The sequence below is a fragment of the Melospiza melodia genome, chromosome 1 (genome assembly GCF_035770615.1).
Source record: "Melospiza melodia melodia isolate bMelMel2 chromosome 1, bMelMel2.pri, whole genome shotgun sequence".
NCBI classification, from domain to species: domain Eukaryota; kingdom Metazoa; phylum Chordata; class Aves; order Passeriformes; family Passerellidae; genus Melospiza; species Melospiza melodia.
In genome coordinates this window covers 27,823,450-27,835,377 of record NC_086194.1, presented here as the reverse complement: position 1 = coordinate 27,835,377, position 11,928 = coordinate 27,823,450, and the positions used below count along the sequence as shown (strand labels likewise).

The 11,928-nt window shown below is 34.6% G+C and overlaps 1 protein-coding gene across 4 annotated transcripts in view; it reads right to left on the bottom strand.

Annotated features, from left to right (window-relative positions):
- Window positions 1-1,389: 1,389 nt before the first annotated feature.
- PHF14 (PHD finger protein 14) overlaps window positions 1,390-11,928 on the bottom strand; it is a 161,635-nt gene continuing 151,096 nt past the window's right edge. For all 4 annotated transcript variants that reach the window (XM_063152135.1, XM_063152126.1, XM_063152141.1 and 1 more), the window contains one exon: window positions 1,390-2,206. Coding sequence is in view for 3 of the 4 variants with exons in the window: in XM_063152126.1 (XP_063008196.1) it covers window positions 2,132-2,206 (75 nt within the window). In the remaining variant the exon portion in view is untranslated. The remainder of the gene's footprint in view (window positions 2,207-11,928) is intronic.

The window sequence follows — 11,928 nt, the reverse complement described above, 5'->3', positions numbered from 1 at the left end:
CTGCTGATGTACTTTGGAGCTAGCTAAAAGTATGGCTTATGTATTTATACTTTCACATTAAATTTTTGAAGAGCTTAGGAAAGATATGGAAATAGTCCTTTAAGGTTCATCAGAGTTATGCATCAAATGGAAGCAAATAGTATCTTTCAATGTCTGACCTGTTTTTCTCACTTGGGTGTTTGAGAGCCAAGTAATGCATTTTCACACAAAACCTGAACAGCAAATAACCACCCTTGTCTTCTCCCACACCTGTACAGTCCTGGGCTGCCAGAGAGCTTAGACTCACAGCAAATGGACAAATGTGCTACCATGGACTGAAAGAAAATGTGATTATATAAAGATTCAAATATTTTGCACAACTGAGGCCCTATCTCTTAATTTCAGGCCGGATAAATCCAAACATCAAGTGCATCAAGTGCAGGCTGAAAGGCCAAGGCATGTCCAGCCCGATCCATCTCAGTCAGTATCTCCCCCTGTCATTACTGCCCTTTGTGTAACCCCTATGTAAAACTTCATTCTCTTACCTTTTTTTGTAAGTTACTAGTTCTGTCCTTTGAAGTTCAGAGACCTTTCAGCCTGTTCCACTGGATACTCTGCCCCTTCTTCAGATCCTGATGAGGACTAAGCTCTGAGAACTGTGGTTTTCTGGGTTAGCCTGAAGAAATGATAAACATTCCCTTTGCCTTCACCTACCCTGTGATCCTTCACGCCGCTGCACAGAGAACAGGTCCTGCATGGCAAAACTCTGCTTCTGGCTTTCCTAAATCTGTCTCTTCCACTGCAGTGAAGACAAAATCATATGCCCCCCTCCTCTCTGAGATGGCTACAGTGTTTGATCTGCACCAAATGGACCAATGCTGAATTTATTTAATGTTTATTTACATGATAGCTGCATTCATTAAAATGAGATCTAGTGTTATTAAACTCTTGTAGAGTAATTGTGATTGAAATCTGTCCATGAGCTACACACATTTGAACCTCATAAACCAGGAAAGAATTCATAAAATATTTGCTTAAGCACAGGCATGCTGTTTTTAAAATATCTGAAAATATAATTTACACAGAGAGGATAAAATTTGGGATGGACACTATTTACAATCTGATTTAGCACTCAATGCAGAAAGTAAAAGTATAGCAGAGTAGGAAAAGAAGTTAATTTTTTCAGCTGAAGATAATTTATTTCTCCCAAGTATGATAAACTTTACTGAAGGGACTTCAGTCAATGTTGTTTTAAACCCAAAAGTGAGATTTTTTTTTTCATTGCAATCTGTGAAGCTATCAGGCTATAAATATACCTCTGAGTTTCTTGTACATTCCCATTCAGTGACCTGCACAGGCTGAAAAGCAAAGGTAAATTGGAAAACAAAATTAGGACTATAGGAAGAAAAGTTATTTTACATGTTTATTACTCACTTAAAGGTCTAATGACACAGAAAGAAGTTATTTTATTTTGTTAGAATGAAAAGAATGGCATGAGGGAATTAGACCTGGGTAAGATGGCCTAATCAAGACAAAAAGTTGACATTCCTTAAAAGACAATGATCACATGAGGATGGAAAAGGTTTACATAAGGAAAAGTATAATGCAGCAAGAAACCGATTAAAAATCACAATACAAATGCAAAAGTAATTACTTCTGAAAATGTACCATACATATCAAAAAATTCTTGCCTCTACCTATTCCTCAGAAACATTTAATCACTGATCAGGAGAAATTTCAGAACTCCTTTAGTAGAACATATTTATCTAACTTTTGAGAATCAAAGCTCTTGCTCAGAAATACCAAAATATGTCTGAGTTATAACTATCCTTTAAGGATAACACTGTTTTGCAGAGTAAAACATAAAATTGCCCTATTTGCTTAGTAAATGCTACATGTGATGAATAACCCATCAGCTTTCTATAACGTGTTCAAAAAGCTTTCAGAATTTTATTGGTAAAGTACTCAGTTCTAATAATTCAGCTTTTAATGTAATCAAGAATATCACCAGGAGCTACTTAATTAATTCCCCAGTGCACCATGAATTTAATTTTCAATGACTTTATTGAGAACTTTTTTTCTTAATTTTACAATGAGAAACTATAACCACTGTTACACAACTTGCAAATATTTCAAACAAGACAGCAATCTCCTATTTTTTTGATTTCTTCTGCTCCAAATTCAGCTCCTGAGATGGATTTTCTGCTTCAGCTTCATTTTCTTCTTCCTGTAAAAGAAAATGAAAGCCTGAACATTAATCAATTTATTGAAAAAGTGTACTTTTTTTGCTTATGCAGATGTATGGAATTTGGTACAGTCTTTTGCCTGACTAATGAGCATAAAAATAAGCAGAAAGTCCTTTATTCAAGTGATTGATTTTGCTCAAGTGTTGAAATAAAAATGATACAAAATTTAAACAAACCTAACTGCCTACATTTATAGCAGAAAAAAAATTTAGTAATTTAATGAGTAAATATTCTGCTGCCCATTTTACTGGACAGTTACATTAAGAAATTATTAAATCACACACGGGTGACAATATATTCAAACATCTACAGCAGGAAGTATTACACACCTTTCCTTTGTTCTTGACCAGAGGTTCCCACTAAATAAGTTTTGAATGCAAGAACTTTCATCATTGTACTAAAAATTACTTTTGAAAAGCATCTGCCATTGAAAAATGTTTCATTTTTTTGCGACCAGATATGTTTACTTCACCATTTGATAAAAGACAATAAATTTAACTTCAGAGACACTTTATGTGCTGCAGCATCGTATTTTTGTCCCATCTAGCATATTTTCTTGACAGGTCTGCCAATTTTCCAATTACTTGTACCACCATATGTTATCTGAAGATCAGTCAGGTCTAAAATAGGAAACATGAGCATGTCAGGCAGCAGCATGCTTACAATATTCTACAGCTTCAGCCCCAAGAGTAAGGCTCATAATTCACTATGGGTTCCTCTGGATCTCACTGAAAAAATGAAGTGACATCATAATGCCTGTTTCCATAGGAATGGATCCTATTTTGTGTCCAGTACAAAATCATGACCTCCAAAGTATAAATTATGGAAGAGTGAGAAAACTGTTTTGTAAGACAACTTGCAATTCATCACATCATGAACAGTCCTTATCACAATTTCAGAGTATGACCAGTTTTCTAGTCTGCATTTTAATTCCACTTACAGAGAATCTTCCACATTCCAGTAACACCAAAAAGAAATGAACAGACATTTTGGAATGAAGAAGCATCCTGGCTGCTGTAACAGTACTCATCACAAGCCAACAGCTGAGAAAAAGGAAACACCAGGGACATTTAGGTGGGACCCTGTAACCTGAAGTGTATTTTCCTGATTTAAAAGAACATTTTCATTCTTGTAGGAAAATAACTTTATCCTTTGGCATCCTAGCCCTTCTTTCACCATCAAAGCATGCTTTGTAACAATAAGTATAATATTTAGAGGTAGAAAATATATAGGAAGACTACATCGGAAGCACAAAATAGAATGGCAGTAGAAAATCTCATTTAAAAATGTGATCTGTTATGTAATAAAATGGGAAAGCTAGTTGTTCTGTTCAAGTAGCAGATACTCCAAGCCATCCCACCTCTGAATTCTCCCCCTTTAGGAGTCTGCCTAGGCACTGAGAAATCTTTACATAACTGACCTCTAAAAGCTTTTTTTCTTCTCTTTCTGGACTGTCATCTCTTCAGTTACCTTTAAAACAAGTAGTGCTCCCTGTGGCTCTTCTCATTTAGCTGAGAAAACAAGTCTGTGCATGTGTGTGAAAACAAACACTGAAGATTTGTTGAAATTAGAAGTGTAGAATATATTAAAGAGAATGCAATGTATAGTATCCATACAGAGGTCAAACTTCAAATGAAAACACGCAGGGCAGAAACAGAAACAGCAAAGGAGTAGAATGTACCAAGCTTACTGCTTACAGGTTTCAAAGGAGTACTGTGGAATGAAAAAACACTCACAGAAGATTTTGCCTGCTATGGAAAACCAGCCAGGTTATTTAATGAAAAACATGTTACTAAAAGAACAGCAAATCTGCATGTTTCTGAAGGTCCCTACCTACAGCACTTGTATTCCAGCTGACCTCAGAGCCAACAAATCCACCTTCCTAGCACTCAACTTGACATTATTCTGATGCCCTGACTTGTGCTCCCTCATACAGGAATATAAACCCTACAATATCATTCTTTCCCAGAACACTCCACATATTGCTTAAGGCTTCCCCTCCTCATGGATGGAGCATGCAGCAATTTCAGAGACAACAGGGCCATACCTTCACTGAGGACTACAAGAGGGTTAAGGCACATTAGGCTCAATACTGAATATTGGCTTCTTGACTTTTTTGATGGCAAAAAAGTTTTTTATCCAATGAATGAGGCTTTTTTTAGAGAATCTTCTGCCTTTGTGTAAATTTGAAATGTTTAATTCTGTGCTCAAAAGGTCATGCTTGCACTCTGGCAGAATTCCCAGGTTACAGAGCAGCTGCAGTGATCAGTGTATTCTGAGATGCAGAAATGATGGCTCTGGGTGATGGCAGCTCCAGGATTTGCTTAGGTTGAATACTCCAGATGGAAGCATCAACTTTGGAATATTTTGCAGAACTAATACTTTTCCTTTGTTGATTTCCTGTTACTTCAAACAAGTAAAACATATTCAAACAGGTAAAATCTACCAGTAGAACATAAATTTGACTTATGTGGGCAGGTTCCAATGCACAAGTCATCCAGATGCCTGGCTGATTTTTTTAATTTATTGGGTTTTTTTGCATTTTTATGCCTGAAAACTGTCTGACTAGCATTGCACTGAACCAGGCTCCATATAAAACATCATAATTTTGTACAAGGTTTTTCACTCCATCTTGTTTTCCAAGAACAGAAACACACCTCATTTGGAGACAAAAGTTTGGTATCTCTGAACACAGGTGATTGCTGTGCAAAGCTCAGAGTAGTGATGTTTGATCTTTCTCATAACATGAGCTAGTAAGGGGAGAAAACATTTTCTTTGTTAGACATGCCCTGAGCCAGATCAGTTCCCAGGCTGTGCACTGGCACACGAACACCAGTGCCAGCACAAACAAGATGGCAGAAAGGACTTTTGGGGAACACTGGAAAGTATGAACCACCAGCTTTGGCACTCATGCAGCTTTCTGCCAGAAAAGAAGTGACAGCAGAGGCCTCAGAATGGCAATGTCAGAATAATTTGGGACACGAACCTCTACAAATTATAAGTAGTGTTCTATTACTGCCAGTATGCTTGAGGAAGATCTGAACTGACAATTTAGAGCACATATTAACCATACCACAAGATGTGAAAACCCACTATTATTTCAGTTTGCTGACAATGCAAGATTTCTATGAAATGCTTTATCTATTTTATAGTAGCCCAAGAGGCAGCCCAATGATTGCACAAAGAATAATGAAATGGTTGGAGTTTCCAATGTCATTAATAATGTTTGAATTTTCATCTACATAGCCTATATAGCTTAATTATCAAGAAATTATGCAAAACAGACTGCAGATTAAATATATTTAATATATTTGTTTTAGTAATTACCACCTATCATTATCATTATAATGCTTTTAATTCTGATGAATAGCAAAGGAAAACCTTTTATTTTTATGTTATCTGTTAAAAACCAGTCCATGATGGCAGTGTGCAAAGTTTCTATTACTAGCAGCTACACAGCAGACAAAATACTGAATTCTGGTTTCTGCCCACAGAAATTCAGTTCACATTATTTTTATTAATACCTCTCATCTCTTTTATATTATTATTTATTTTTCTTCCAGCCACCTATGACTCTTACAGCTAGTGCTTTCTGCTCTAAAAATCCTAAAATCAAAGAAGCTTTTCCTGGCAGACGTCACAAGTCAAACTTTTAAAGTAGTTCTTACCGTCGGATGCCAAAAATCAAACTTATCTCAGTATCCTGTGACTACAGAAAACCATAGACTCAAATATTATATAGTGAATACACTCACCAAAAAGATGCCTCTGCACAGATCTGATGACTGGAATAGCCAAGGGATGTGAATCCCTCAAGACTGTACTACTACTCCTAATGAAAAAGCCCAAAGATTATTTTAATATTGAAATGAATGAAGTTTACTAGTCTGGAATTGACGTTATTACAGACCTATAAAAGCAACAGGGATAAGGAAAAGTACAAAGTGCTGCTAAACCCAACACTTTGCACTGAAAGGCCAGCTCAGGAGCTCCTCAAGCCACTGGACACCTTATCTGCATCCTGATGACATTGGTAGAGAGAGGGACGTTCCACATTAGTTTTCTTACATCCTTTGCCCTGGAATCCCATCCATGTTTTCTCTGATGGAAACAAGGTACTGGATTAAAGAGTCCTTTGGGTGCTCTGTAGGTGTTTTCAAATGTCCTATGAACATCTCTTCTTTTTTAGTCCATACTTGGTAGCTGAGCATTTAAGAGTCACAGGAACAGAATGGGACCAGGAATTTAGAAACGAGACCCTAAAATCTGCCTCATAATTAAATGTTTGATCTATTGAAGTATTAATTACTCAATAGCTTTGCTGAAGTTAATGAGAGCACTTCGATATTTAGATATCTTTAGGTGACAAAAACCAAAGGTAAGAGTCTGATTTTTAAATTCTATTTCTAAAGTTTTGAGCTGACAGTTGAGAAAGACTGTGATACAATTTCATCTCCTTTGAAAGCATTTTTAACATCAACCACATTATTCTCTGACCAAAGAATAGTGGATCTGAGACAGAAAGTTAATTTTGTAGTAATTATTCCAGAATATTCCCCTGTAGAAAAATTCTGGAATGAAAAAAGAAAAGAAAGAAAAAAACCCCTAGAAATAGGGGTTTGAGTATCCCTTTTGCTTTTTACCCCCTCCAATCAATTTCCTTCAAAATGTCTGAGAATTTATTTTTCCTCCATTAGTTAACAAAATGAAATCCGGAAAATGACAGTGAATTAGACAATTCTTAACTCTACAGGAAATCTGACACTCTTCTGCAAATAGAACAGATCACACCTTAATTAACTGTGCTTGCATCAATTCCCAGTTCTGTTCATTGCACCACAACTGTAATATCTGGAGTTGCATTACAATGTTGACCATTTTGCCAACTGCAATCGATATTCTAAACTTAACAAACACCTATACATTAAGGATTATGTAAAGAATCATCTGAATAATAAGAAAGTATGCAAAACACAAAAATGCCTTGCTATAAGGAGGAATGACTAAAGAGTTGTCTCTGCTAGTACATAATCTAGAAATAGCATCTCAAAAGCACTCAGGGCCAAATTCTGATACCAGTACTTTCTAAAATATCTTAACCCAAAAGACTGTAATATAACTAACAGACTAAATTATTAAGGATCCCCAGCTGGCATTTCATCTCCTGCCTCACAGAATCTAGCTAGGAAAAAAACACTTGGAAGTAGGTAAAAATACTTTAATGCTCTTAAAAATAGATCAGGACAGAAAGAAATTTATGAAATACTAGAGCTTTTGTTTGTGTTGTGCTTTGAAAGTCTAGCTTCCAAAGTCACAGGCCAAATTTGGAAGAAAACGAGTTTCAGGGAAAAACTGGGAGCTAAGATAATGTCTCTGTTAAATCACCAAAAGGAAAGTATCCAGCAGTAAAATTCAAAAGTTATTTTAATTCCAAAGCCTATGTTATCTTCTTCAATAGTATTACTGACAACCCTTGTAATGAACAATGGTGCAAAAAAAGAGTACAAATGGAACAGTTCTTTACTAATAGATATTAGTAGCAAATATAAATTTCTTGTGATAAATGACAGTTTTCTGTAACCACAGCTCTGCAGTGATAAGGCAGCTGTTTGCTTCCCAAGAAAAGAAGACCCTTGCTACATGGATCATTTTCATAGTGACAGCCTTGACAAGTTTGACATTTGCTTCATGAAGAATTCTAAAGCAGCCATCAAGAAAATGCCCCCTTTGGGACCACTGGATATCTGACAGTTGTACCTTTAAATGTGCATTGCCATTAATTCTTACTGTCAGAGCCCACCAAAGTCCTACAGCACAATCTCTGCTGATCAGTACACTATAAAACGGAGGCTATGAAGGGACTAGCCATTACAATGTAAGCAAACATGACATCAATTAACTGGAAGCAGCTCTCCACCCCACTTTGTTGAGTGAAAAGAGCAATGCTGCAGTTTCCTTACCAAGCAGTGCCAGCTGCTGAGCTCTAGGTGGCAATGCAAGACCAGCAGAACTACTTTTACACTAAAGCTCCTCTTTAAGAAGCTACAAGCAGCTGCATGTTTATCACAAACTCTTTCCTTTAACTCACACTGCCAGAAGAACTTTTAAAGTCTTTTGGAAATGTTTGTCAGTGTTTTGTATTTTCTACTTCCTTGTTGCTAATTCTGATTATACAGATAAATGTACCATCGCAAGAGCCCTTACAGTCAAATTTCATTTAACGCTTAGTACAGAAGTGGAATTTCACGCCAGATTTCAAATCTTCCATCTGTTCCTCTCCTTTTTAGAAGGCAACCATTCCACTGAGTGGTCCCTTTGGCTGACTGCCACTACAGTTGGGATCCTCTTCAGGGCAGGTGGTGCTTGAAACCCAACCATTGTTTTACAAGTTCAGCTGGTTCTCCTTGAAGAAAGTACAGGAAAATGTTTCCTCTTTAAGAATTTGAGTCTCTGAAGGTTCAGGTTTATGAACATTCGACTGAACCTATAAATGCTTAGATATCACAAACCTGCAACATCAACTAAGAAAGAGACGAAAAGCAGCTTTAACAGGATTGTACCATGCCCATGTGGGACCAGTCTTAATTTCCACTCCAGAGTGAGAGGGCACTCTAGTTTTTAAATCTGACACTGTCATGAATAAGATAATTTCTAAGGGAAATTTGTCCTTCAATTATAATAATGGCATCTATGCATATATAAACACATCCACGGACAGCAAAATAGCACTACTTACGCAGCAACATAATAATTATTTTTATGTATTGTAAATTTAAAAGAGAAAGATCTACTTTATATATATATACACTATATATATATATGTATAGTAGTATAATATATATTATATAATTTATATAGTATATATAATTATATATACTATATATATAGTGCATATAATATAGATACTATATATACTATATTCTGCAATACTACTACAGAATAATATTTCATAGCCTAGAAATGCATATTATAATGAAGATAATTTTAAATATTTATGGTTATACTCTCACCATATTTACACTATATATTTACTAAATTATAAGAAAAAACCTTATTCATGTTTGTATTCTTTATACTAAGAAATAAAATGGCTTCCTCTTACAATAGTTACATGAGAACAAAAGGTGCTCTAGCCAACAATAAGGAATTAATAGCTCTATTTCTTAGTACTATTTAATGGAAAAAAAAACAACTAAGAAGCACAGGTTTAATTTTTAAGAGCTCAATTGTTAGGCTATACCTGTATCTTGGTAGGTACTAAATGGCAGCTGAAGATTTTTTCATGCTTTAACTATTTGCTCAAATCAGTTTGTGAAATATAATCTGCATATTATATATATAAAACTATAGCCCTTTATCAGAAGGTCTGAATGTTCTTTGTTCCAAAAATGATTAACAACATTAAATGGAAAAGTATTAACATACTTCAATATAAAAACTGAATTATACAAAAATGCTTCTGGAAGGTACTGTCAAGCCAGGCTGCCCAAAGTTGAAGGCAGCTGAAAGACATCACTGTAAACATCACTGAAGGACACATTTATAACACAAAAAGACACCACTACCATATGAAAGGAATAAATTTATCTCAGTAACAGAGAAAATACAGACCCTAATGAAAATGTTTTAGGAAAAATGAGTGCATTGCATGCTTCTGACCAAAATTAATTAGAGTTTTAATGTTTTACATTGCCTCCATAATTCTTTAAATGGTGCATTTATTTCATAGTAATAAACATTCGGTTCATTAAGTAAAGTTCAAAATCTGTGTTACTCGCTACATTTAACAACCTTTGGCCCTCTTCTTCTGTATTTCTTGATTCAGGTTTCCAAAGCATTGAATAAGCAATTGAGGAACACAATTAAATTTCATGACTCTGCATATTTAGGATTCTTATTTCATCGAAGACAAAGGGCAATTAATCTACCATTCTGTACTGAATTTCAACTTTAGTGAGCCATGATAGATATTGAAATGAACTTACAGGAAATGTTTAATTAAATTACTGTAAAAAGCATAACTAAAGTTTTTTTCCTTCTATATGACAAAAGAAAATGCACATTTAATTGGAAAAACATACTGCAGTATTATAAATTTAATAACTTGGGAATTCATGAAAATATTGCTATAATGTGAAAGATAAGAATTCAGAAAGCTTTTTTCTTCTTATTTCATCGGAACATTTCACCTGAATACAGCCATGAAATTCTGTTCAGGTTCAAGGCATAAAAGCTGGAACTTTCAATGGAGTTAATATGATGACATTGCCTTCACTTTGTCATTTATTTTGCAAAATGTGATATAAGTAAATGTTGTAGAAATTACTTTATATTTGCTGCAATACTTAACTCCTATATTTAGTCACAATTCATGAAGTTGTCAACAAGACAGATAGAAATGAATACAGCTGTAGAAGTAGATGAAGGCTGGACTGTGAGAGCACACAGAATCTGTGCTGCTGCTGAAGCATTTAAAAAGACTTTTGCCTAAAAAAAACCAAGCAACAAAAACCCTCAAAATTTCTTTCAGCAGGTCCCCCAAACACATACTGCTATTTAAATTTGGAATTCAACAACTATAACCAAACAAATGTTTCATTTATTTCAACAACTTCAATTAATTAAAATCCCCAAAAGAGCATTTCAGGACCAGATCTGTAGCATCATATTAGCAGTCCCTTCCATCTCTCATGGAAGATCTACTCTTTTCCTACTGTCCTCATTCACTTAATCTGAATTAACACAAGCATTACAGACCTACCCAGAAGGCAAAATCATTACTTTCCAAGATGTACAAACACAGTTTAATTTGACTATATAGAATCATAGAATGATTCCCTTCATCCATTTGGCCACAGACTTGAAACCTAACAAGACAATAAATATATGGTTTTAAAGCTTGGACTTCAGTTGGTTTGATGACAAAGGAAGTGTTGTAGGTTTGTTTTTATATTTTGACTTTATTGCTCTATTTGAAGGATCCTGTTCAGAGCCTGTAGTCATGCCTAAACAGTCCTGTTTCACACAATAGTTCAGATCAGTTGCCTTAGAAGCATCAAGAGTATATTGGTAAAAAACACATAGTCAACTTGGAAACAAAGTTGTAACATTTCATATACCAAGGTTTTAACAGTTTCAGACTGATGAGTATAAATAAATAAATAATAAACAAAAAAATATAATATGAACATAATTTTTATTATAAAATTATATAATCTATATATAATTTAATATATAATAATAAATTATAAATATTATATATGAATATTGTAATAAATAATAATATATTTAATTATATTATCTATATATAAAATATAAATAATAAAAAAAAGAAAAGAAAGAAAGAAAAAGTATCTGATTTAACAGCAGATCTCCTTAAACTCCTTTCCTCTTTGCATTTCCAAGTGAGGACTGAAAGCCAAATGTTATTTAATTCAGTGGGTATACTGAGGAATGTTTTGGTAATTTGTCATGATAGTGATGTTGCTTCACAGTAATTTTTTGAAGTCAGAATCAAATGAAATTCTTTCAACTACAAATAAGGTGATGTCCAACCACTTAAGGTTTCAAACATCATCAAAAGGAACTTTACCAAAAAAATGCCCTGTAAAAGCAGCATCTGCCTTCAAACATACTCTGAAATCCCTCCAAAACCTTACAACACATGGTTATAACTTAATATCTAACAATATTTATACACTTC